The sequence below is a fragment of the Ammospiza nelsoni genome, chromosome 3 (assembly GCF_027579445.1).
Source record: "Ammospiza nelsoni isolate bAmmNel1 chromosome 3, bAmmNel1.pri, whole genome shotgun sequence".
Lineage (NCBI taxonomy): Eukaryota > Metazoa > Chordata > Aves > Passeriformes > Passerellidae > Ammospiza > Ammospiza nelsoni.
Window position 1 is genome coordinate 56,099,215 of NC_080635.1, and position 27,360 is coordinate 56,126,574.

General features: G+C 40.8%; 1 protein-coding gene across 1 annotated transcript; it reads left to right on the forward strand.

Annotated features, from left to right (window-relative positions):
• Window positions 1–491: 491 nt before the first annotated feature.
• Window positions 492–6,608, forward strand: FBXO5 (F-box protein 5). The gene is made up of 5 exons (XM_059468538.1): window positions 492–525; window positions 2,356–3,086; window positions 3,388–3,478; window positions 4,517–4,678; window positions 5,847–6,608. Exons 2-5 carry the CDS (start codon window positions 2,371–2,373, stop codon window positions 6,096–6,098), a joined length of 1,221 nt encoding a protein of 406 aa, XP_059324521.1. The 5' UTR covers window positions 492–525; window positions 2,356–2,370; the 3' UTR covers window positions 6,099–6,608.
• The last annotated feature ends 20,752 nt before the right edge of the window (window positions 6,609–27,360 follow it).

The window sequence follows — 27,360 nt, forward strand, 5'->3', positions numbered from 1 at the left end:
TGGCACAGGATTGCATCCGGCCAGTTCTTGAAAAGCTCCAGTGCGGGAGAGAATCCTTTGCCGGCAGAGGAGCTTTGCGCGTTCGGAGCGCGCCGGGGCGACGTGGAGATCCCGGGCGCGTCCATTTAAACAAGCAGACGCAGACGTAGCTGGGCGCCAGGCTGCGCTCGGGCCCGTGTCGGAGGCGGGACGCGGCAGCCGCGGGCTGCTCCGGCACCGGGAGCGGTGCGGGGCCGAGCGCGGGAGGAAGGGGCGGGCGGGAGCGGCCAGCGCGGGAGCCGCGGCCGCGCCACTCGCGTCCCTCCCAGGCGGCCGCGGAGGGAAAGGAGGGGCGGGCCCGGCCCCGCCCGCCGCGCCGCCCATTGGCCCCCGCCCTCTGCCCGCCGCCCATTGGCCGCGGCCGGCGCCTCGGCGCCTCGCCATTGGCTGCCGCGGTTTTGGACACCAAATTTAAAGTTTTTAAAAAGCGGCCGGCGCGAGCGGGACTCACTCCCTGCCCGCGGCGGCGCCGGCGCAGCCCTGCAGGTGAGCGCGGGGGGCGAGCCGAGCTCCGCCGCGATCCGAGCTCCGCCAGCAGCCGCTTCGGGGCTCCACGGCCGGGGCGCCGCTCTCGGGGCGGCTCGGGGGCGGCGGGGCTCCGCGGTCAGGGCTCTTGGGATGGGGTGGCGGGAGCTGCTGGCGTACGTGCTGGCGGGACCGTGCGGATGCTAGCGGCGCTGCGGCGGGGATTGGACTGGGGATGGGGATTCCTGGCCGCCGCCCGGTCTCACTGCTCTCCTAGCCGAGCCCCGCAGCTATCGCGCCGGCGGGACGGGATGGGACGGGACGGTGGCGCCTTGGCGGCCAGGGAGCGCCCCGATCCCGCCAAGGGGCCGCGTGTGGGGTGGTCCCGCGCTGGCGGGGCCGGGAACGCCGGGATGCGGATCGCAGCCCGGCTCCCGCCGGCGGGCAGCGGCGGGCGGGGAAGCGCCGCTCTGGCTCCCGCCCGCCGGCCACGCCGTCGGAAGAGCATCCCCCCGGCGCGGTCCTGCCCGCCCCGCCACCACCGTGTTAGGGGGGAATCCTCCATTGCAGGAGGCCCCCGAAGGAGCGGGGTGAAGTTCCTGGGGCCGTGGGGCACGGCGGAGCCGGGACCCGGTCTACCTGCACCGACCCGGCCGGGCCATCTTGAGTGCTGGCGGCAGAAGCCTGACAGTGCCGCGGGGCCCCGCGGCTGAGCCCGCTCCTACGGGGGTCGGGGCAGGCCCTGTGCACCGAAATGTGATTTTGGAACATCTTCCAAATCATCAGGATTTCAGCCCAAAAGCCTCTCTGGCCTCTCGCATGGACGGCGGGAAGGGAAGGGGAGGAGGGGGAGGCTTAGGAAGGGCTTGCATTTCTTCCCCATCTCACACGATACAAAGCCATAAGCCTGTTTGCACCTTTCTCACACCAAACCTAGGTACAAAGAGGGAACTTACTCTCTAAGTCGTTCACGAAACTCATTTTTCTCGTTTTCTTTACAAAACTGCTGGAAGTGCTTAAATCCTTTAAAATGCTTACTCAAATAGAGGATCTTCTATTTCCTACGGATTGCAAAGCATGTTAAAATTTATTTTCCCTTTAAATTTAACTGGGGAGAGATGACCTCCTTCTCCCCTTCAGCTCCCGCCCATCCCCCCGCAATTGTTAATATAGATAGCACCACATTTCGTGGGGGAGGGGAATGGAACAGGGCAAGAAAAGGGCGTATCAATTCTCCTATGATATCTATCGACCTCCCGTCCTCCTTAAGTCATGCTCAAACCTTTATTTCACTGACCATTGTTTAGGTATGGCTGCTTCCTTTGTATTTTACTCACACATGTGAGCACTCAAGCCTTTCCTGTGCCCCCCAGCCTCCTCCCTTCTCAAAAATGCCAGATATCTGGCTGCAGCAGCAACATTGCTTCTGGTCTTAAATGCAAACTTCAGGCTTCTCTTGCCTGCACAGGCCTGCAGTCACTCAGGGACCCTCTGCCACTCGTGTCCCTTGCAGGGACCTCAAGTGTCTTGACTGTGTTGCTGCCCTTATGGTAGGAAGTGGAAGCACTGATGTGTGTCTCATCTATGTTGGTGAAATGGTGGCCAAGTAAATCACTCAGTTGGTTTTCTTTCTTTAGTTACATTCAGCATAAAACTGATTTTTGGGAAGATCTTACATAGGTACAATCAGTGGCTGTTCAAATCCTTAGTTCCATTAGTTGTATTTTAGATACTAAAGGGTGAGTCATAAAAAGGGTGAGTCAGAATGGAAGCATGGTAGTCTTCATAAGAGAAAGAATTTGTGATCTAGTTTATGCTGTGTTTTCATTCTGCCCTTGTTGTATCTTGCAGAATACAAACAGCAAAATGAAATCGAACCTTAACCGCTCTTGCAAAATGAAACATGATTTTGATTCTCTTCGTGCTGGGTTTGCACCATTGAAATGTGCTGTGGAGAAAACAAAACTGGAAAAATCCTGCCCCTTGAATTATGAGGAAGGCTTTTGTAAAAGCTGTGCAGAAGAACATCAGAAAATACTCCTTAGTGACTCATACCATGCAGCCACCAGAAATCTAGATATTGAAGATGGAGAAAGACCCATACATAACAAAGAAAACAACCAAGTAACCCAGAGACTTGATGAAGGTATCTGTGAAATGGAGGCAATGGAAAGCAGTAAACTTAATGAGGACAGTGGTTATTCCTCTATGTTAAGCACTCACTATGCTGATGCAATAGAACATGAGGATAGTTTACCTTTGGCTGGGAACCTCTGTGGTACACCAAAGCATTGTCTCATGAAGAACCAAAAACAAGAACAGTTTTCAAAGAAGACACTGTTGCCAGTAGTCCATTATGAAGAAGTGGTTTGCTCAACTTTGAAAAAAAGTGGTAAAAGAAATCTCAAGTCTTGGGCTGCTGTAGATAGAATTGTTTCTATGGGAAAATTTGAACTTTGTAACTTAATTGGAAAGAAAATGGGGCTGGATAGAATAGACATTCTTGCTGAACTCTTCCAAAAGAACCTGAGGCATATATTAGCAAACATTTTAAGGCATCTCAGCAAGATGGATTTAGTAAAGTAAGTATGTTCATGTCATTGCATTTCACTAGAAAGGAAACAACCTAATCGCATGCCTTGAAGTTTTAGATATGGGGCATGTGACATTTACTCAATGTTTAGTATTGTGTGTTAATATATTAAAATATGAAGTGACAATGTAAGCTGTGATACATATGGAGAATGTCTTTTCCCTAAAAGGCAAATTAAAGACTATAACTGTGAACATATTCTATGCTTACGTAAAAGAAAAAAGTTGTTCTTGCTATTTAATAAATCCCTTTCCTAGGAGGCAACTGATGTGTTTGTATTGTTGTTGCAGTTTTGCCAAAGTCAGCACAACATGGCAGAAGATTCTACAAGAAGAAAAATGGATTTTCCAAATCCATAGCAGAGCTGTGAAAAACCTTTCTGTAAGTTCCTGCACTGAACCATCAGTGTTTTTCTGCTATTTGAGGTCTCCTCCTAAGCATAAGAGATCACAGATAAGTTTCTTAGATTGAAAACTGTCCCTGGAGTGGTTTTTTGTTGTTTTTTGGTGGTTTTTTTGTCCTGTTAGGATGCCTTGCCTCAAGCATTGCTAGTTACCTGAGGGGCTTTGGGGACCCCAAGGAAGGTTGACTGAGAAGGTGACCCAAGGAGAGATGCAGATGTTTTTAAGAGCTTCCACAAGTCCTGTGTTACAGAGAAAGGCAGGAAGGAGAGAGTCATTGCCAGCACAGCCCACTGGGCAAGCCCTAGAGTCTCCCGGCAGGGACTTGCTTGCTTCAGCATTATTCCTAATGCCTCTGTCCTGTGAAATAAAAATACTTGATCCATCCACACTAGGCTAGTGCTTTATCAAGTCAGGACTCTTAAAACTAACATTTTTTTTTTCCTTCTTGAGAGATGGAGAGACAGAACAAACAAAGGTTTAGGATCTGCCACAGGATAAGGCTGTTGAACAATTTAAATTTTATGTAGTATTTTACAGTGCTGTCGGGGTGAAACATTTGTACTGAATATTCATCCCATAAAGTTTGATTTCTTCCATGCTATTGTATGCTTTTTTGTTTAACTGGAAACTTGGAAAACTGGTGGGCAGAGTTTATTTCTCACAAAGAAAGCCTCAAGCATTCCTGTTCACCATAAAGAATTGCAAGTACTGATTTTTGCTTTAAAAAATATGATGAATAGGTCACATCCTCTGCCTAATTGTGTTACTTTGAAAGTAGGATTACATAAGAGAAGATGGCTGGGTATTGACTAGGAACTAGGGAGCTGTTCTACGCATTTATAACAGAAGTAACTGAAAGTTATGGTAAAATCAGTAGCATTCCTTGGTGTGATGCTTTATTATTGGAAACCAGGAGGAAGAATCTAAAATTACTTAATGACTTCTATTAAACAAAAAACTCTGTATTGTGTAAGTTCTCTTCCCAAATTTAAGTCTTTGTTGTTCTTTTCATTAGAATGTCACTAAGGCACCAGAGCGTGATGCAACGAGAGAGTACGTTCTCTACAGAGTGTGCTTAGCTTCCATTCAGAAAGCAACCCCACCAAAACACTTGAACAAAAAAAGCACCAAATCCAAAGCATCTAGGAATCACAGCAGACTCACAGAGTTTTCTGAGGTAAGTGGTGATTTCCACTGATCTTTAATTTCTCTCATGCTGTCTGGCAAACAATCACTTCGTAAAGCGTATTTTTGAAAGTAGCTTCTCCAGTTTCAAGTCTTTGTAATTCTTATTAATATGGCTGCCTGGGATGTCCTACATCCTTTTTTTTTTCCTTAAGAATTTCACTTAGTGATTTTTTTTGCTTAAAGTTTGTCTTCTCAGTTATGAAGAAATTTAGTAATTTCCTGTCATTTTCCATGGTTTTATAATGAATCACATTTTCCAGATAAGCAATATCACAAATACTGTCAACTTTGCTTCAAAACTGATGGACTATTAGGAAAAAAAAAAAAAGAAAAACACCAAAAGACTCAATAGTTCTTAGTTTTAATTTTTAGAAAAATTAGCACTGCATATTTCTTTTAATCATTCTGTGGGGTATTTTGTGAACCTGTCATTAAAATTACTTTAATTAATTACTTATGTGTCACATATTTGTCAATAACTGCCAATAGCCTGTTCCCCCTTCACCTTTCTTATGCTGGCTTTTTTTTTTCCCACGTACTTGCAATGTAGACCTGCACCTGTATCTTAATAAGACTTTTAAAAATGCTTATTGAAAGTTATTGCTTCTTTCTAAACGAAATATTTTTCTAACTAGAAAAAGGTTTTATGCTCCAGTCTTATTCTGCAAATTTATGCAATAACAAAAGATGAAAGGTCACTAGAAAGTTTAATCAAGATGCTATAATACTACTATACAAGACTTTGTAGCATTAGGAATGTAAAAGAACAACTGTTCAATAGCAGTCTTAAAATTCAATTCCTAATATACGCATCTATACACAACTACATCACCATCCTTGAATGAGGTTTGGAAGATTCAGGAAGGCCACTATCCTTACTGCTCTTGGTTTAGCCTGTCCTTTAACTTTTAAATTTTAAGAATTTTAAACTGGCTACCTCTATTCCAGTTCAAAATACCTGCAATTGCATCCTGATTATTCCAGTTCTGAACTCCATCAGAATTTGATGCAACAAGAATTAGGCTAAGTTTTTAGTTTGTCTCCTTACATTAGGACGCGTTATAATATGTTTTGTGGCACTAAGACAATATCATGAAGTGTTTGGCGAGTGTATTTATTCACTACTCATGATTTTCTGTGTGTGCTTTTTCCAACAGGCTGCCAGGAACTTGAAGAACACAGAAAGCCTTAAAGCCTGCCATCGCTGTGGCTCACCTGCCAAGTATGACTCCTACCTCCAACGAGCAACGTGCAATCGTGAGAGCTGTGGCTTTGACTTCTGCACCAAGTGCATGTGCAGCTACCACAGCTCCATTGACTGTGTCAGCAGCAAACCAGTGAAACACAGCTCCACACCAGGGCCGCTTCCTGGGACTAGGAAAAGCAAACAGAATCTAAAGAGATTGTGATCCATCCCCCCCAGAACAAATTGGCAAACGTCCCATAGAAGTTTTTTTTTAGTCATCCATAAGGGAATGCTTTCTGCTATTCCATATGGATAAAAATGCTTAATTCTGTTATTCCTCTGTATTATTAAATCATCCTGCTCAGAAAGGTTTTAAAAGCATTTCTCGTGCTGTTGAGTGAGGTGAGTGAAGCCCCTTTTAATGTGAAAATATGAGGGAGACTGTATTTTATGGTTTTTCAAAGCTTTGCCTTTGATTTTAAAATGTGGACATTCATAATACTATATTCTCTGATGCCTACTCTTCTGTGAATCTGAAATTTCTCTTTATTTCTTCTTTCATTTCTTGAACCTTGTCTAAGTTCAAAAAAAAAGTACTGTATGTTGGCTATACCGCTAAAAAATACTTTGACTTTTTTTTGAATTCACAAGCTAATTTTAATACTTGTATATATTTGTAAATATTATTCATATTTTTCTTCTAAATGTAAAAATAAATGATTATTCTCAACAACTTGGTTGGTAAATCTGGCCTTCCTATTTATCATCCTAAGTGGTTCTCATGCTCTTTTTGTGGGTTTTCTAGTATGTGCTTCTTTAAATTGTTGATTTCACAAGGAGCAAGTCCTCCTGGATTTGTGTAAAGCAGTGTACTGAATCCATTGTCATGCTGTATTCCTGCATCTTCCCTAAAGGCTCTTATGAGCAATTGTTTATAGTGTCAATAGTGCCAGCTCTTCCTTTTCATTTCAATGGAAATTTTTCTTTTGGCTGAATTTATGCTGCTGTTGCCAAACTAACTCACTGTCAGCAAAATATTCCTGATCCTAGAGTAAAGAAAGGCAAGCTTTCAAGAAATAAGACTAATAATTTTGTAGAATTATCTGGGATGTTTTTTTCCTCTTAAGTAAGTAAATAACAGACTGGGAGCACTGCACTGTAGTTCCTTCTTGAACTTTATTATGTGTAGTGACAGGACAGGTGGGAATGGCTTCAAAGTTAGGAGAAAGTAGGTTTAGATTAGATTAGATTAGATTAGATTAGATATTAAGGAAAAATTCTTTACTGTGAGAGTGGTGAGACACTGAAACAGGTTTCCTAGAGAAACTGGATGCCCAACTTTGGAAGTGTTTATGGAGCTCTGAACAACCTGGTCTAATGAAAGGTGTCCCTGTCTGCAGCAGGGGAGTTGAAGCTGGATGATCTTTAAGGTCCCTTCCAACCCCCACCATTCTATGAATCTGTAATCCTATTATCCTTTATTCTGGTATTTAGACCTTACCATCTTGATACATACATATGATACAATCTTGATACCACAGCAAGTCTTAGGCTGAACACACACAGATAAGAAATCTTACAAGCAAAATTTGTTGAAATTTACATCTGTGTCCAATGAAATTCCTGTGTCCTAAAGAATGCAGATAATTTGATGTGAACAGAAATTTTTTCCTATGGTAGTTTCAAGAAATATGGCACAGGCATTCACTCTTAGACTGGTGTTGCACTGTAGGATACATCTTGAATTAAAATTGTGTGTTTTCAAACTGAATGTGGTAAATCAAGTTTACCTTTTCATATTTTTGAGCTTTCTAAAGGAAAAATGCACTTTCTAGTAGGCCTAACAATTTGTATACTGAGTAAAGAAGAGCTGCTCTTTTTCTTCCTTTTATTTTTTCATTTTTAGCTGTAGAAATTTATCTGTTCATGAAGAATTTTGAGAAAAATTCCTTGTTATCTCCAGATAAGAAATGAATGTTTTTTCACTAACTTCTAAGTGATAAGGAGCAACTACCTTATACCTGAAACCTTGTTGGATGGAAAGGTCAAATTATTTTACTTAATGAAGCTTTGGCCGAAATGTAATGCATCTGCTGCAAACCATTGTGGCTGTTTTCACTTGCCCAGCACTTTTTGATTTATGTGATCTTCAGATCCTTACTTACCAGCTTTAGTTTTGATCAGAATAGACATTCAAGATTGCAGCCTTCAACAGGGGAGTGACATCTTCAGAACCTTGATCTGTAATCAACACTTACAGTAAATTTTCTTAAGCATAGGATCTGTTAGGGTGGCACAGCTAATAATCCTGCCCAGCATTTCAAACCTTGCCCAGTAACACTGAGCATGGAGCCTGAATAAAACCATGCATCTTCCTGGAAGTCGCAGGATGTTTGGTCTCCTCGTAAATAGTTTCAGTGAATGGCGAGCTGCAGAAAAAGAAGGTGGACAATCAGTCCCCACCCAGGCATGCTGGCATCTGCATGAGGGAGAAAGCAGATCCTCAGAGGGTGAGGATGATGGGTGTCACTACTAGTAGGTGCCCCAAGCAGTACTGAGGAGAGTGATTTGTGTGCCGAAGGTGTGAAAGTCGTAGATGCAGGTTGTTGTGGATGCCTGCTGAGCTATCTCGGACCTGCCTTTGATATGCAATCGCTGTGAGTCATCCCCGGGCAGGAGCGCGGCCATTGCCACATGGAGATCAGCGCTCCTCAGGTACTGCAGCTGCTGTCAAAAAGCGCTTTCAGACTCAGCGGTTGGCAGCCCCGGTGACTTTGCAGGAATGCGATAAGCTGCTTACCCACACTGCATGCGCCTTTCAGATCTACAGAGGGTGATAAATACCTGCAGGCTGCCAGAGCCTCCTGGTGCAAGTACAGATTTCTTCCAGTTCCTCACTTATCTCTGGCAATGGCTCTGCATGGTGAGGAAGGGTGGGACGTTCCTCTGCTGTGTAAATTGCTGTGTCTAGCAGCTGTTTCCCCCAGCTTGAACAGCTGTGAAGACAGATTATTCCTTCATACTAATGCTAGCTGTGAGACATACAAAGGTAGACATTTAGGACTTTCTGAAATCAGTATTTAATATCTGCATTTTTAAGCTCTTCTGTCTTGCACTTATGATGCTGTCCTGGAAAACCCAAGGAGCTGCTTGTCATTAAAGGCAATTTCAGCTCACATCACAGCAAGGAGAAAAGCTGAAGAGAAGTGCCTGATAGTGATGATAGAGTTACTTGGATAAACAGGGACAAGTTTGGATGCACTTATCAGTTTAACGTATCCTCCAGCAGAAGCTTTTGTTCTCTGAGGACTGTGGGACATGTAAGAATCAAAACAAGAGAAAAAACAACTCTCAACTCTGCAACTATTGGCACCTTAGCCCAGGTGGTCACCTTGGAGCCTGATTTCTAATGTGTGGCAAAACTGCAACATGTGCCAGATATGTTCTCCCTAGCAAAAGCTTTCACTGCAAGTAAGCAAAAAATGCTGTATATTTAGCCCTAAAATATAAAGTCTCCCCCGTCTTAGAAACTTTAAAAAGAAGGAATCTAGATTAAGATTCTAAATAAGAATTCTTTTCCCACCTCCCTAAGCCAAGGACTTTCCTTTTGAGGAAATTATGCCGTAGTATAGAAATTTTTCAAAATGAAATCTGTTCTGGAAAGGGAAAACCACGAGATGGTGCTCTTGACTCGCTCACTGCCTGAAGCTGGATTCACTGAATTCCTTTTGCTGTGTTCACAGAGAGTGTATTCCCCTCTCCTCTAATAACTGTTGCTGTAGATCTAGTTACTACAGTCATGGGGAATCAAATTAAATCTGCAACCAGAAGAACAAAACCCAAACCTTGAATTCCATTACTGATTCTAACATTTGTTTCAAACGTATTTGTATAGGACATGAACACATTTGCTAAACTTAAAAATACACAGGAGCCTTTCATGAAAGCTTTGTTGTGCTGCAAAAATGCAGATGCCTTCTTCAAGGACTGATTAACTGCCCTAAACATGACGTTTCCTTTGCCCCCCTTGTGCCCTCATAGTGACATCTGGAAAGCAAAGTCACCACTCCCAAGCAGCGGGTGCAAGCTGTCCTATGAAGCCATCAGGGCAGGTGTGGAGGAAACAGCAAACCGAGCTTTGCCTGGGATTGGACGTAGTGTTCCTGCCTATGGAGGTTTGGTGAACACCTCAACAGCCCAACAGCTGTGCTGTCACCTTGACTTGTCTTCTGGCAGGAGCTAATGCTGCCGACTTGCAAATTATCTGACAGTCACAGCATGCTTATGTCACTTCTTGTAGGGTGCCTCCACTGTGCTTAGGAGGGGCTGGCATCTGGAGCTGACATGCCATTACCTGAACGCAGGGATGGACCAGGCCATTACTGTGATAGGTACTTGATTTTTGAAGACACTTGCCATGATAAAAAGACCCCCATTCTAATAAATTTGAAATATGGAGTCGGAGATGAGGAGTTAGAGAGACGGACAACTCCTGGATTTTGAGTCTTCACCAAAGGATGTACAAATTGTCAGGGCCGCTCACTTTTAGTATAACCTTGTCAAAATGGTTTTCTCCTCTGAAGTAGTCCATGGGAACTTAAGGATAAAGGTCAAAACATAGTGCTGATGTTCCCAACATAAAATAAACGCAGCTAGGCTCTGTGAGCCTGCTGGCACAGGCAGAAATAGTTGCAGGACTTAAATGATGGAACAGACACTGTTGTAGTGGCCATTGAGATGGTTCAGCAGCAGCTGAGGTTTTGTCTCTTAAGGTTTCATATTGTTCTGCTGTTTGCATTCAGAGCTGCCCTCACAGTACCTCAGTCCAGCACTCAAACCAGCCCTCTGAAGCCCTCAGGCAGCTGCAGCGTCAGGGCCATGGCCTGAGAACAGCCCTGAGCATGTCACTGGCCATGTAATGCATGTCTGGGAAGAGGGAGGGAACCCTGCCCCTCCACTGCCCTATTTCCCACCTCACAAGTGCTGGGCTAGCTTTTGGGATGTGCCAGTAGGGCTGTTGCCTTTGGCTGGTGTAAATGTGCCAGGCCAGGGCTGGAAAGCCAAGGCCTCTGGGCATTTGATGTTTCCTGGTAGCCAGACCAAGGCAGTAATGATTTGTGCTGGTTTGGGGTTTAAAAGCCTCTCTGCCCTCATCAGGCCCTCAAGTCAGACTCACACTGAAAGGCTCAGGGTGTCTGTAACCTGAAGTACTTGCTGTGGGCACCCAAAGGTCGGGCAGCCCTCGGCTGCTGTGCAGAGGGACTGGGCTCGGGAGACACTCCCGTGTGATTCAGGAGGAGGTCCAGCTCTTCCAAGGCTAACGCATGGCAGCTACAGCTCCACACGAGGGACTTGGGGTGGGCACAGCTGCGGTGGCCACCAGCTCCCAAAACTGCCCTCTGCCTCCTGCCCGCGCCTGCTGTGTGCCCAGCAGAGAGCGCAGTGCCCCCGCTCAGCAGGGATGGAAGCGCTTCCAGAGGCTCCACGGGAGCCGGCTGATGCATGAATCATCGTGCAAACATGATGACACAAGAGCTCTGAGACTTACCTCTTGTGTTTAGTGTCATTTTCTGAGGGTCTACCTTGGCTCAGTTAATCACATTGTACCACAGATTTTTGTTAGTCATATGTAGATCTAATTTTCAAGATTGTCCCTCGGTACCAAATTAACAGAGAAAACATCAACTGCAATTTGCTTACAAACATACTTTAAACACCAGCTGCTTGTAAAAATGCATATGATGTTTTTAAATTAAAAAGCTCTGTGTTGCCTTAAAAATACTTGCAACAGGGAGCATAACATTTACTCTCTGCAACAAGTTTACTTATGTAACAACAATAAAAAATCTGTGTGCCAGTAGGAAATCCAGAAAGTTTGAATTGTTTCATGTCCCTTTCTCTCTTTGTGGCACATCATCGTTGTGTAAAAAATTGTGATGCTAGACTGTAGTAGTAAGAACCCTCTGAAGCAGGTTGAAAATCATGTTAGCTGTCATATGTTTAAGTAAATCAGTAGGAATACCACAGGATTTCCAATCTGTATACATTTTAGCAATGTTTTTTGGCAAAATAAGCAGTTCACATTTCTTCTGATCTCCTCATCTCTGTTAAATAGCAGTTATAGTCTTAGTATTTGTGCTTGATATGCAAAAGGAAAATATATAGAATAAGACATCTCAATGCCTTACACTACTACCACAGCCCCACCACTCTGCCATGAATTAACCATGCAGTAGATAACAAGTACGCTTTTTAGTATTTCTATTTGTAACCTCAACTCAACTCATGGAGTTATTCTCTTATCTGTACTGATAATCTTCACTCTTCTCAACACTCTTGTAAATAGCTTATATCCTGAAGGCTGACTTTCTTAAAAAGATTAAGACAACTCTTTTACTGCTTAACATATCAGAACAGAAGACATATTGTTTACCTGTAGTTACAATCAAGAGAAAGATTTTCTCTGTTCATACAGAACCCTTTATCCTCACTGTACCAATGTTTTCACAAAGTTTCTCATGTAGATGGTAATTCAGTATATTGCATTAAGTTTACATGCCAGTCTCAAATATGATTAAAATTCTCTCAGATTTCCTGTCTATACACACTGACACTGAAGTAAATTAAATTCCTTCTTTTTACTTACTTTACTGCATATCAATTTCTTAAATTCTGGTCACCAAAACCAAAGGTACTGGTTGTGCATGTCTTAGTAAAATTTATTTTTGTGTTACCTGGTGCTCAAACAAGTAATGAAACTTCGGGGAATGTGAGGGGTTGTCTATAAAAGAAAGATTACTGGCTTAATTAATTAAGTTTTGAAATTTGGTTACTTTATTGATGAAATAATATATATATAGATACAGCTATAGATATGCAAAAGAGAGTGAATGAAATGATAAAAAATCAGGCTCAGCTCATTTAAGGCCAAGTGAAGACCAGAGGTAGGAAATATCTTTATTTTTCTTTCTCTTATGAAATTCACCTTTTGAAGCAACTTCTTAATGCAGAAAAGTGATGTTCACTTGCACAGCCCTCCTAAATTTACAGCACTTAAATCTATTACTTATGCAGCTGATAAAACCAGAAATTTATTCTCCTGTATAGAACCAGGATAAATATTTATCACTGCTGAAATAGTTGCCATTCCAAGTGAAAACACATGTAACTTGACCAGTGGATTAGGCTTCCAAAGTTTAACAGATGTTAATTATGGAGAGGATGGTAGAGGGTAAATATTGCTTTTCCTTTGCTATCTTTCCTGAATAAATTAAGTATATGATTTAATATAGGCTTACAAGGACTATAAGCTAAAAAAGAAAAGCCATGAGCTAAATTACTATTTATTTCTGTTCCTTTGATCTTAAATTAGTAGGTTCTCATTCAGAGAAATCATTAAATATAATTGTAAAGTTCAAAAATATTTCTGAATGTTTTCATTGCATATGAACAGAAATGATTTCTTATGAACCAACTAAATTTTTATTCAGGGAATATGGTTCTCCTATTCCAGAGTTATCTGTATACTTAATGCCAGTTCACAGAAAATCTACTCAATTTCAAAACAAAATACGTTACACATAGAAATTAGAAAGTCTGTAAACTATTGTGCTAGGGCTTAGTTGCAAGTAGGGACATTATACTATGTATTTTTTAAGTGCTGAGTTTAGTTTTAATTTGCAGAAATTTAAACTTATATTTTTGACTCATTTTCATGATGTAAAGTGTGTTTTATTAAAGTTTTTTTTTAATTTATAAGCTTATTAAAATATAAAAAGAACATGAAGTATAACTGCAGGTATATATTTTCATCTGATAAGCTGAATTTTTGAATGGGGTTTTAGCCCCTTTTTTTGCTTCTTCATTACCTCAGATTCTTTCAGAGAAAGGGAAAGAAAAACATCATGCCAGCTCTGTTCAACCTGTCTTTCACTTTTATTAGTATTTAGCAGAAATTTCCGTGGTAACTGTGCTGAAAAGACATCAGTTGTATAAACTTGTGAACAGGAAATCATGAAAGTATGAAAAATAAAATATGTATGCCATGTCTTTGTTTCTACTGAATAACAAACTAGAAATAATGTGATTTGGCTTTCAGTTTGTAATCCAGCTTCCTAGGGTTACAGGGGAAATACATGGTTTTTATTTACTACACAGCTTAGAATTGTTGGGGAAATATTTAATGCAGCGTGATAAGAGGTATTGGCTTAAAGAATTCAGATATTAAACTGGTGTATAGGTGAGAATGTTCCCTTTCAGCCCACCACAAGTATCACAGTTTGCTGGTAGTGGGCCGTACACCTGGTAGGAAAAGTTTGAAGGATTAGAAATTAAAAGAAGTCAGCAAATATTTTGGCTACCATCTCCAAGGCTTGTTTAAAGCCAGCAAGAAAGCACATCATTTTAAAAATTAACATGGAGGGAAACGTGATCCAAAAGGTTTTTCCTTAAGCTTGCCCTTAAGGGCATGAAAGCAGCTCAATACAGGATTGTGATACACAGCCTATGGGCAAGAAATTGATCCATAAATCTTTGTAAATTAAGCCAGTATTTGTGTTACTGAAAAATGGATTTCTTCTGCTGGTGAACTCAGAACACTCAAAAGCACGATATATTCTCCGTAAGAGCTCAGTTTAGAGACGCTGCTATATTATACTAGAAGCTGCTACAAAATTGCGACAAAAACCCCTATTGTATGTATTTTCAATGCCATTCTAGCCTTGGAGTGTTTTGTAGGTAATAAATGTTAACTCTGAGGAGGTTGAAAAAACATCATGATAATTTTTGTATTAAACCTCAGTTAGCATGACTTAAATTCAGAGTAATTAGTAGCATGTAGGTTTTCTTTATTTATGTTAAAATTTAAATACCATGAAAAGCATCAAGAATATATAATTAAGGAGACCTGAGAGATCATAGAATTTAGTCCAGAGAGTACAGCATATCTCTATAAAAAAACTTTATTGTCTTCTTTATATGTGTCGTGTAATTTAAAATTTGTTGATTTAAAAGGTTGTGCAATTTTAAAATAGTTGTCTGCTTAATATTTCTTGATTTTCATCACCTTATTCTTGCAATGCTGATGACAAATTTCAATTCTTTTCAGAATATTTTGCTATCTTTCAAGCTAAGACTTTCTGAGTCAACAGACTCAAACTTTCACAAGGTCATCTTACACAATGACCACTGGGGAAAAACTCCAAAAGAAAAACACTTATTTCCAATAGCATGAAAAAAAAATCAGTAAAACTTTCTGAATCCCAGAGAATTCAGAAATGGAGCAGAAGTTGCCATCTTGAAGTTTGATATTTGTTAGTTGGAGTCCACCAGTGTAATGTCCACATTGTGAGCATAGAACATGATATGACTTGAAGGGAGCCTGAGTTGAAGCTGGGTCTGCCCTTAGTAAGTGATCATCCAAGACATTCTTTTTGCATATAAAACTTGTCCTCAGATATCTGTTATGCCTTCAGTATGAGTATGTAATGAGGGTGTGCCTGCAAAGCCTTTCTCTTTTTATTTTTCCAGACTTGTGAATTCTCTGCCTATGCTCTTAGCAAGCAAGGTAGCATGACAACTTCTATTCAAAACTAGACATGCAGCTGAGTTAGCACCATCCTGAACGCAGCCTAGGGAGTCCAGGATTGCCCCTCAGCTTTGCTCTTTACACTGGTGTGACATGGACATGGGTATCACATGCCCTCCATTTCTCTGGTGTCCATCATTCCCACAGGCAGGTGTTGCACACCCAACTCCTGCTCTCAGCTTCCAGCACTCCACCATGCAAGGCTCACAGCAGGAACACTGAAAATCATTTAATGTTATTTTAACCAAAGACAGGGTTGTAGAGGTCTTGGTTCTTCTCTTGGACAGAATCATGTTCTGAGCAAGCAAAGGCTGAGTTTTTAAAGAAAATTTTAAGTACTTCTGTACTCCCCCATTTCTGGTCAGCCAGAGGCAGGTGGGAGCAGGCTGGCAGGGAGTGGTGCTGTTTTCCAGCACTGTATAAACATTCCCACAGCAGTGTTTCACTGCTTGGACCACTTTCTCCTTAGCAGCATAGGAAGTGCAACCACCCACCTTCACACCATTGGTGTCATGGTGTCCACCCCATCTTCTGAAGCAGCTGGAGACTACACTTTTTAATTTGAAAATACTTGGTCCAAAAAACCCAAAACAGTCTGTGCTTTAACATCAGAACAGAGAAAACAGAAACATCTTCTTACCTGCTTTCGGTGTGGATGTAAAACCAGCAGGTGAAAGAACACGCACGTGTGATTTTTGATCTTTGCCAGGGCAAAGATACAAACTTACGGAAATCATTAATTAATGCAGTGATACTTTTCTTTCCTGTTGCAAGGCTGGCTATAAAAAGTGTAGGAGCTCATGCCATCAGTGCCACTCTACATCCTTGGTACTAAACTTGGCCATGATTTCAAGTTTGCTATCATGTTAATCTTTCTCTGATGCCAACAACCATACCAGTACCCACACATTCCTCCAAAGTAAGTCCTCTGCAAAAAAGGAGGAAGGCAAAGAAAAGTGCAAAAGGCAAAATAAAATGTGTACCGAAGATTTTTTTCTTTCATTAGATATTTGTCATGCATAATATTTTTGAGTCCTATTTTGCCATGAATTAAAGCACAGCATTCCTACATTTTTGATTATCATTAATTTCCAAAAGTAATGTCAGAAAAACATCAGAGTTCAACATAAGATAATATAATTGAATTTATCTGTTTATTGATGCATTTATGAGTGTTGTTTAGAGCACACATATTTCTCAAATTACTACCTTGTTTTATAGCCAATCCTGTTTGGTTTTAAATTCTACCTCACTGAAGTTATTTCTAATTCTTTCAGTTCCTAGTGCTTCCTATCTTATTAAGAATGTAAAGCCATCTCTCTGTATACAGATTTGCAGGCATGATGAGGTGGATTCAAAGTTAATGAATCTTCCACCTAATTTTAACCCCTGAGTATGGCCATGACCTTCTCCTCCTACACTGTTGAATTATAATGAGGTTGGGGGTGGTTTAATCTATTGATCCTGTTGTCCATGACAGCACTGCTATATTATTAATTGCAGTCACAGACTGCATGGCCATACTTATCCCTCACTTCAAGAAGAGATACTTTGCAATCTTTATGTAACAGAGCCATGCTCGGCATCTAATTATCCCAGCTTAGGCTTTCTAACTAGAGTATGTTCTTAATTTGCTGTGGAATGCCAGTCACCATAAGAGCAATATATACTACAGCCCAAGGCATTCATAACATAGCTGATTTCCAGGCATCAAATGGATGATGAGTATGTTACAGAAGTTTAAGAACCAGTGCTGAGTGTATATAACAGTTCCAGGACTCAGTCCTGGTTTTCAAGATGCATTTTAGTTTAAAGGCTATCTAGTGGTGCTCAGGATAATTTTTTCTGCTTTGCAATATGAGTGAGTTTAGAGCATACCTACAGCTACAAGCTGACAAAATAAAAGTGTTCAGAAATGTTTAGAGTAACTGAGGCTAACTAGTACAGAACAGCCCATGCCTGTGCTAGTGAATCCCCAGTGCCTCCAAAAGAGGTTGACTATGTGCATGTGACCTCTTTGTGGCAATGTCCCTTCAGTGTTAACTTTTGAAAAGTACCCAGGAATTATTTGGGAAAAAGTTAGTTGGTGCATGCTAATAGCACAACTCTAGCATGAGAAGACAGTATTCCTATGCCCAGGTAGCTCCTCAGGTAACTTGTAATTTTCTTGCATCAAGACAGCCCCGGTGGACCAGCTAAGCTGCTGTAACATAATCAGCTGAGGTTTTAGAATGCAGAATGATCTTTGCTGAAACTATGTCATTTTAAAAGTGATTAGAATTTGCCCCAGATTCTTAATTATATTTCTGGCAGTGAGATAATTTGTTGGGTAACAATCAGTTCACATTCACATTTCAAACCAAAGGGGGGAAGTTTAGGGAAATCTCTGGAACCTAAGCTGGTCAATGGAGAAAATACCAGGTTGGAGTGTTCAGACATCTCCTGGCAGTCTGTGTCACGCTGCCTCATCTTATTCCTGTTTCCAGTGACTGAATCCTGTTTTAAGAGACAAGTAAAAATGCGCTGATGCTGTAAGAAATATGTGCAGTTTCTGTTGTTTCCCAAAGGATAGCACACCAGATAGATAGATAGATAAATAGATAGATAGATAGATAGATAGATAGATAGATAGATAGATAAATAGATAGATAGATAGATAGATAGATAGATAGATAGATAGATAGATAGATATAGATGGACTGTAGGAACTTAAAAACTAATTATAGTGAATAAATTACCATGCTTGTATAGATCTGATCCCCTCTTAGAAAAGATACAGATGTCTGACAGTGCCATGGAAGAAAAGGGCAAGAATGATACACATCCTCAGACAACTGAGCTGAATTGAAGGGATTCTGTTCTGTTTCACCCTGGGCACATAGAAAGGATGTGTTTTGTCCTGTCCTGGAAGGTCTAAACAGAGAGATAAAGAGGGTTGTGTATGATGATAGAAGGGCAGGGAGAAAAGACTTCCAATCTGAGCAATGTCAAGAAAATGGAAAGAAAGTACATTTTTTCTGAAATTCCTGCTGCAAGTTAGGAAGAAGAGGTGGCTAAGAGCTGAAAGTATGACTTAACTTCCCGATCTTCTTGGCCTAGCTATGCCTGAGTATCACTTGCAGTATTCAGCTGCAGGTTAAGATTTTAGCTGGTAATACCCAGACTCTGCATGTGAAAACAGCACATAGATTCCATGTCACCCAAAGATTCCCAGGGATTTACCTCTCAGATGAAGCCTGTAATTTATGTTTGGTGAGACAAATCTTTCAGCTGTTCTAAATCAAAACACCTACATGATTCACAGCATATGAGGCTCTAGTCCAAATTGTGTATAGATAATTTCTGTTATACTGTAAGGATTATAGGGCTGGTTTTTCTTGCAAATACTGTGAGCATAATTTTGGAATAACTGCACTGAAAGTAAAAGTTTTTCTTCATTGAATGAGAAGTGAATTAGCTCCAAAATGTGTGTTGCAAATATATAAATGACAGATCATGTTGTGTTGTCATTGTAAAGTTTAAACCCCAGCAGGCGTATATTTAACTCCACTGATAAATGTGTTAAATTGAGCACATCATCATGTTAAATACACTATAAATTTGTGGCTAAATCACAATAAATTTAGTCAATTCTTTCTTTTTAGTACTCTTCCAGAGAAAAAGACACTGATTATTCAATTCAATTGATGCTGCTAAAATACCAAGAATATTGAGACAAACAAGCTTTTTCCAAGCAGAAAAGCAAAGCAAGAAAACTATGTAATACTCTTGAAAATGTGCTGAGAGGTTATAGTTTTGAACAATTCAGCAAGGAGTTGTCAGATCTGTGAAAGATTTTTGTGAGATGTTTCCTTAATAACAGTGTAAGAGTTGGTCCCCTGTGGAGTATCTTTTGGAGCCATTGTACTGCTAACAGCTACTCTTTCTCTCTGTACAAGGAGAAAAAATTTCTAGAGTGGCACAGTCCAGCTGAATATTTACAGCTAAATTAATCTAAAATTGATTTAGACTCCAGGATACTTCTGCCTGGCTCTTCAACCTCTCCTCAAAGGGATGGCTCTTCAAGTAATGCAGGTAGTCCTAGAGACACATCCAAAAATCTCCAAGCACAGCAAGGCAAGAGGGCAAGACTCTGTCACTGTGGGAGAGCAGGTGGAAAGGGGAGCAGGTATTGTCCTGCACCTGCATGTGCCCTACATTTAGATTTGCTTCTGGAGCAAGCCAGCCCAGAGACACATCCCTCATCTGGAATACAGCCCCAGTGCTGACAGATTCCAGGCTACTGCCTGAAATGTAATTATCTCTGATATGTATAACTGAAAGTCTGGAAGAAGACACTTTGAATGCTGCTTTCCAAGATGCTTGTGAAGTGCTGGCATGAGAAATTGGACCCAATAAAATAAGAGGAGAAGGCTAAAATAGAAGTGATAGACATTTATTAGCCATTTGTGGAAAGTGTTGGTCATCATGCATGCTAAGTGGCGATAATGATGCACTGTGATTGTGTGGTGACTCAGAGCTGACTCCAGAAGGCTGCAGCAGCTGCCCTGCTTCCAGCCACCCTCTTCCCTGCTGCTATGGGGAACTGTGCTGGTGGAGAAGCAGTGGCTTTGCCCATTCTGCCCAAGATAGAAGCCTGGAGGCTGGGGAGAAAAACCTGGTAGATTGTCATGGCTGCCTTCTTTTTGTATTCCCCTTTTACTCTCATGGCAGTAACTCCCTCCAGTGACTGGAGGAACAAACACAGCTGAGACATTTCTACAGGAAGTCTACACTGGCATATGGGTCTCACCTGGAGCACCTGCAAGAAGTTGCTATCCTTTCCTTTACTTGTGACTCAAGAGCTGGTGATTTGGCTGGGTCACTCAACCTTCTACCACAGGCATGCTGAGGAGCTCTAAGTAGCCTCAGGGGTTCAGGGAAAGCAGAAAGATTTGGTGCCCCAGAATTTTATTAGATGCTGTTATTCACTGTAAGGTGGGGTCTGCTTTAAACATGACAGGCAGCTCTTTCAAAACAGCTGGAGGTGGAGAGGAAGGTGGAGGAGTACAGGATGAGCTTCTTTCTTCAACTAGAGAGAGGGAGTGGGGAGGTGCATGACACTGAATCATATCCATGCTCTTTTGTATTGAAAAATAGACTGAGGAGAGGCTCTGCTACTGACACAGGCCTTCAGCCAGCAGGTGCCTATGGATGTTCAGAGCCCATGAAACCATGACTTACTGCCATTAGGAGCCTCTCATGAAGCACTTCTTGCTAGGTATGTCTGTCTTATGTTTTTTTGCTTATTTCAGGTTTAGGAATTGAGGCGAGAGAAGAGAAACTGCACTTTAATAGGCCTGAGGTATGCAGGGCTGTTTCACAACTTTGGCACATGGCACCTCAGTATTGCAGAGTCTCTAGAGCAGGGCTTTTTCTGTTTGGGTCATTTGATTTGGAAATTTTCTATCTTTCATATTTAATTTTTGTAGAAATAATTACAAACCAACACAACATTAAACATAACTTAGCTAAGTGGCTGTTGGAGGTGCATACCAGCTCACTTCTGTCTTCATCATCCCACCCCAACCTGATCCCATGCTTTGCTGCAGTTGCTGCTGCAGGAGCTGGGGAGAACATTAACACCCTGCTGTAAGTCATTTTTGATGGTAAAACTGATGCATTGTTGAAAGGAGAGATGGCTGAGGTCAATCACCAAGCCACGCTGATTGAGGGTGTTGTGCTCATATTTTGTTACAACATTTTGATAAGTAGTTTTTGGCCTTTGGAAGGACACACTTAGGAAGGAAGTTTTCTGTTGACAATACTTAGCTCTAGGCTGAAGTTTTCATTATCATCATCTCAGGGAAGTTTTTACATTTACTAAGCTAATAATTTAATTTAAGGATCTTCAATGAATAAAGTCCAAAACAATCCCAAAGCAAACTTTTTCTGTTTTGTGGTCTAATGTAACCTCATAGACCAAAAACGATCTTTCAGAGGCAAGTGTTGCAGTCACTAGCTAGGGCATCATGACAAATTATACACTCAAAATACATGTGAATTGTATAGTGATTTTCAGAGGAAACACCTCTCACTTTTACCCTTGGATGCTACCTATTAAACTTCTCTAATTGTCTTGGGAAAGCTTAGGGCGCTTGATTCCTTTTCTAGGCCTAATCCAAGGGGTGCAGCAAGGGACCAGAATGGATCAGCATGGCTCCAAATGGTGCTCTGGTTGATGTGGACATGGATAGCCTAAAAGCGGTAGGGTCAAGAGGACACATTACATTACTGAAATCACAACAGATATTTTACCTGATGAGCTCTGCACTGGAAGGAATGAAATCATTAATGCTACCCAGATACTTCACTTCCTAGGCCTTGCATTACGATTATCTTTCTTACATTTCTTTCACTTGCTTTACTGACCTCTGCTTCAGGTTTCCTAAGAAAAGTTTTATTCATTACATACACCAAAAGTTCAAGTAAACAGTTTTTGTGGAGGGAGATGAAGGTTAGAGAAAGCTTGTTTATATCTTTATTACAAGAGAACTAGAATGCTGCATTTGTGAAGACAGAAAAGTCATCCAGTTATTTAAAATCAAACAGCTTTTGTTCAAGGTGAGAAAATGTAATTTCTCTATTTTTTTTTCACAGTAGTATTCTGCAGACTTCAGTGGAATTATTCTAGTTTATGGTTACCTAAAATTGGAAAGAAAAAGACATCCCTTTTTAATTCTTCATTTTATCTTTTCTAGCACTTGATTCTCACACTGTTTTTCACTGTATACTGAGGATGAAGGAGATCTGTTGTAGTGTGTAACAAATTCTCTGCAACCTCTGCTGTTTGTCTGAAAGCTTGCTGAATACAGCTCTGCAATGTCAAATGTCTTTGATTTGATTTGGACTGGACCAGATGTCAACAAATTGGAATTTAATGTTGTTGAGACAGAGGACAATGTAGGAAGCATAAAGGGTTTCATTACAAATTACAATTAAAGAAGACATTCAGATGCTGTTGTGCAATTTTTATATACCACAACTTAAGGCAATTAGGAAAAAAATCAGAAATCCTGTTTTTCTCTCATTCCTTATGAAGGAGTGAATGGGAATTCAGGACTTGTATGATAAAACATGGTCATGGTGTTTTTTTTTTTGTTTTCATCATAACTTTTTCTTTTAAATAAAAATTTGTGGTATATAAGGTGACATTCTTCTTTAGCCCTTTTAAATCATGCATGATTTGTTTATCTGGTGGAATATTAGACACAAACTCAACAAAAGGCCAGTGTCAAAGAGCAAAAACCAGCCTTTATTATAGTTTCAGACTAATCTGTGGTACTATGCATAAAGCTGGCAATGATCTTTGCTTTCTTTGTGCTGCCAGCAGCAAATACACAAACAATGTAATTTTTCATGCAGAGGTGATTGCAAAGCAAGTTCTAAAAGTCAGAAATGCAGAGAAATTAACTGTTTAGACTGCCTGTGTGAGCATTTGCCAGATGATGATTGCCTGTTGCTTGAATATGTGCTAGAAAATACAGAACAATGAAGAGGGAGAACTTCCACTGCAACATGGCATCTGCCTCTCTGCAGGAGAAAGCTCCTTTTCTCCAGAAAAGGAGAAACAAGGTGGAACAATCGTTTCTTTTTCTAGTTCTGACTTACCTGTGGTACATCTACCTGGGACCTCAGAGACACTTTTCTTCTGCCCACCAGATGTGCCTTCACATTTTCATTAGGAGAGCAGATGGCTTTCAGGAAAATGGTTGTAGTGGGATGTGGTATTGACTGGTGAACCTCGGGAAATTTGAAGGAGTCAGGAAGGGACTGGGACCAGTTTTCTTCAATCCTGAGCAGCCATATCTCCTTCCTGGTGCAGGCAGTGTGGTAGGAATGGAGAAAGAAAAATCTCCAAAGAATGGTTTCATATGCAACTGTATAAATATTCCCAGAGGGGTTTTTTGTTGGTTTTAATTTGATTTTTTTGTTTGTTTGTTTCTTTGGGGGGGAGGGGGGGTGTTGGGTTTGGTTTTTTGTTAGTTTGCTTTTGGTTTTGGTTTTTGTTTTCTTTATTTCTGCAAAGCTGTATATACTTCAGATTGCATTAGTTCTACACACTGTGTTAGATGCCTTGAGGTTCAATGTCTATTTTTGCTGAATGTAGACCTGAACCTTTCTGGAGTCTAAGCTTAAAAAATAAGAAATTCATCAGATGATCTATGTTGCACCCCATTGATGTTGAGGGAGGTTATAAGAAATATTGCTCCTTGGTTTGTGGAGATCTCCATGGAGATACTTCCTGGTATGTCTTCAAGAAAATTATTTTACTGGAAGAACACTTAACTCTTCACTTTTTTTCTTTTAGATGACTGAATAAAGATATTGATCAATTACAATTTTGAGATTTATGCACCTTCCAATTGTAACCAAATGCTGCAAAGAAGTTGATAAATCCTTTAAGAGCTTTGTCAAGCAAAAGTATGTCTAAAAGTGGTTTTCATCAAATTTTTATGTGAAGTAAAGGATAATAAGATTAGTTAATAAGTACAAATCTTCATGATTTCCATAAAATGCTCATTTAGCCAGAGTAGTTTTTTCCCTACCAGCATTATAGTCTAGTTCTTCTGTTTTCTAGAAATCCAAATATGTCCTGAGAATGATCTTAAAAGTTGACTAGAATAGTAATTGCACCTATTAAATGTCTCTGGTCTGGCAGAATCCAGTGTAGATTGACTTCATATCAGACATAAGTGTTAAAATCTACATTTTTGAGATTAAACCTCTTGAAGTGCGTGACTTTATTCAGTGAGTGATCCTGAACCTAGGAGATGCAATGCTTGATTTTGCAAGAAAGAACAGTTCTTCTGATGATCCACAGCTAATTTTCTTCCTCCTCATTTTTTTGTTATTATGTTAAATATAACCAAAATGTCTATCTTGATGTAACTAATTTTATAGGCAATTTTGAATTATTTAAAGCATATTCTCTCAGTACCAAGGTACAATTTTTCTTACCAATTAAAACCAAAGCTTGAATTCTGTCTTTCAGACTCCCTTTTTTTCTTTACTACCCTTTATCACATCCCCAATGTTTTAGAGTAAAATAAGAAGCAGGTGCTTTATTATTGTTCTGATTATTATGATTATTATTTATCTCAAGTACATAGAGGAGCACGCAGGACAGAAAATACTAGAAAAATAATGCAAATAGAGACAGAAATCTATAAATGAGGCTTCATATATATTTCAGAAGAGTGAATGGTTAAGAAATATCATTTGAAAGGAAGAACACATGGCAATGGAGTCTGTTGCTACAATTTAATGTTCTTCCTTCTCATGATTGAAGCAAAGAGCAGACTATTCCCTACCTTTTTGCAAGGCTCTCACAAGTCTGCTCCACTTTATCGATGCCAGGATGATTTCTCTGCTTTGGTAACAGCAAAATATTGGTAACTCATGTTAGCTGTTATCTTTTCTACTCTTCAGCTTCTTTTCTGAGAATGGATAGAATCACAAGATAAGGTCATCAGGAAGGGACATTGAGAAATGTGTGTTCAGCCCAATGTCCTGCTCAAGACAGGGTCAGCTGTTTGTGCTCACCAGGTTGCTCAGTCTTATCTCTGCCCATTATGTCTCACCCTCCTGATGCAAAGAGTCTTACTCCATCTTCTCACTTATTTTCCCAGAGGTGCAGGGGAGCTGCAGGAAAGAACCCCAAAAAGGAAAGGAACCACCTCTGCTGCAGGCTGAACCAGCCTTTCTTTCTCAGTTCATCCTCACAGGGTGAGTGCTCTAATCCCTGACCATCTTGGTGGCCCTTCACTAAATCCACCCTAGTTTATTTATGTCTTTCCTGTGCTGGGGAGCACAAAATTGAATGCAATACTGTAGAAACAGTACAAGGAATGCTGTGTAAAGGGAGATGATTACTTTGCTCCATCTCTTCTAGCCACACAGCGGAGAATATTGTTGTTCCTCTCTGCTGCCAAGGCACACTGCTGGCTCCTGCTCACTCTGTGTCTGCCAACACACTTTACATCTCGCCAGCAGTGCTGCTCTCCTCAGTCAAGCCCAACTGGCATAACTGCAAGGAGTTCTTCCTTCCCAGGTGAAGGACCTTGCACTTGTCCTGTTGTCTCTATCTTTAGCTTGTGCTTAAGTCCAGGGTGTTTATAAAACACACCTGCACGACTTAGAAAGATATCCTCACTGTAAATGCAGAGTCTGGGTAGAAATATTCTATAAGGAGCAAAAGCCTATCACAGTGTTTAGAGAAAAAGAAGAGCACCTTCAGTGAGCTGGGCATGTATCTCCCAATTAGTAGAGCAAATCTTTCTCTTTCAGTTATCTTTGTCAGAACAATATCTATGGGCCAGTCAATATATTCAAAGACAAAAATTAATCTTAGAAACATAGAATCATATAATATGCTGAGTTGGAAGGGACTTGCACAGTACAGTTCTCAAGTGAGATAAGTTTTTTGTTCTGTGATTTATTTAAAAATGTTACGCTAATACTTCCTGGGTAACAGACTACTATGCTGGATTGTGCACACTCCAAATCTGAGGATTGTCTGCAATCACATCCAAGAAATCAGATCTTGCAAAAAAACCCAGGACAAACCCACAGGAGCATCTTTCCTTCTGTTGTAGGAGTCATCATTGACTCTGTAGGAGAAGAGAATGTTACCTGAAGACCCCACAGCAGCCACCCATTATCTGAAGGGGGCCTTCAAGGAAGCTGGAGAAGGACACTTCATCAGGAACCGTAGCGATAGGACAATGGGGAATGGCTTAAACTGAAAAGCAGTAGGCTTAGATTAGATGTTATGAAGGAATTCTTTACTCTGAAGGTAGTAAGGCACTGGAACACACTGGAACAGGTTGCTCAGATGAGTTGTGGATGCCCCAGCTCTGGATGTGTCAAGGCCAAGCTGGATGGGGTTTGGAGAGCCCTGGTCTAATGGAGGATGTCCTAGACCATGGCAGGGCTGTTGGAACTTGATGGTCTTTTAGATCCCTTCAGACCAAGCCATTCTATGATTCCATGTTTCTACTACTCTATGATTCCAAATTGCTAGGCAGGCCTACAATGCTCTATTGATGTGTAAATTCAGTTCTGGGATGGATGCATGGTTTACTTAATAGCACCTTGAAATTATTCTCAGACTAGCAGATATGTTGTGATAACATGAACTTCTCCCAGAAAATTCCTCTTTGTCCCTTTGTGTCTACAGCTCTGCTGAGATTTGGAAGTTGAAATTTACTGAATTGTCTAGTTTCTTAATCTCTTTGTACCATGCTCATCACCATGATTTGAACATTTGTTTGATTACTAAAGCTTTATTGTGTCTCGCCAGTGTTTGATAGGGAGAAAACAAGTTATTTCCTATCATCCGAGCTTTAATCTTCAAACAGGATGCTAAAAAAAGCTATCTGCCTGTTGCCCATCATCTCAAGCCATGAGTACTATATAATGACACTTCAGATCTCACACCTTTGTGCAGTGCAATTATAATTATATTACTGGAACCCACAAAATGCATTCTAACTTGTCCAAGACAACAAAAGCTTTGATCTCCAGTTATTACTTCCTGTGCTTGTTGCCTTCACGTTTCTTCTGCAGAGTACATTGGATCGTTCCAGTATGAAATTAATCTCTTGAAGAAGATAAATTACTTTTTACTTTCTATTTAAAATATGTTCTTGCTTTTCTATTCATAAATATCTTATTTTAATGAGGTATGTTTTTGTAGAATGACTGCAAGGCTTGAATGTTTTCAAACAGCTGCCTTTTACACAGATGTGTTGGATTAAACATGCTTTCACTGGCCTTCTTTAAGTAAGAAATTGGAGAATTTGAGCTCCCTTCTAATCTAAACAATTACGTGGCTAGTCTGCACATCCTTGTTGTA

Coding starts and splice junctions, on each gene's coding strand:
- FBXO5 (XM_059468538.1), top strand. CDS start 2,371: ATGAAATCGAACCTTAACCGCTCTTGCAAAATGAAACATGATTTTGAT. Junction 3,479..4,516: donor GAGCTGTGAAAAACCTTTCT/GTAAGTTCCTGC, acceptor TCTTTTCATTAG/AATGTCACTAAGGCACCAGA. Junction 4,679..5,846: donor GACTCACAGAGTTTTCTGAG/GTAAGTGGTGAT, acceptor TTTTTCCAACAG/GCTGCCAGGAACTTGAAGAA.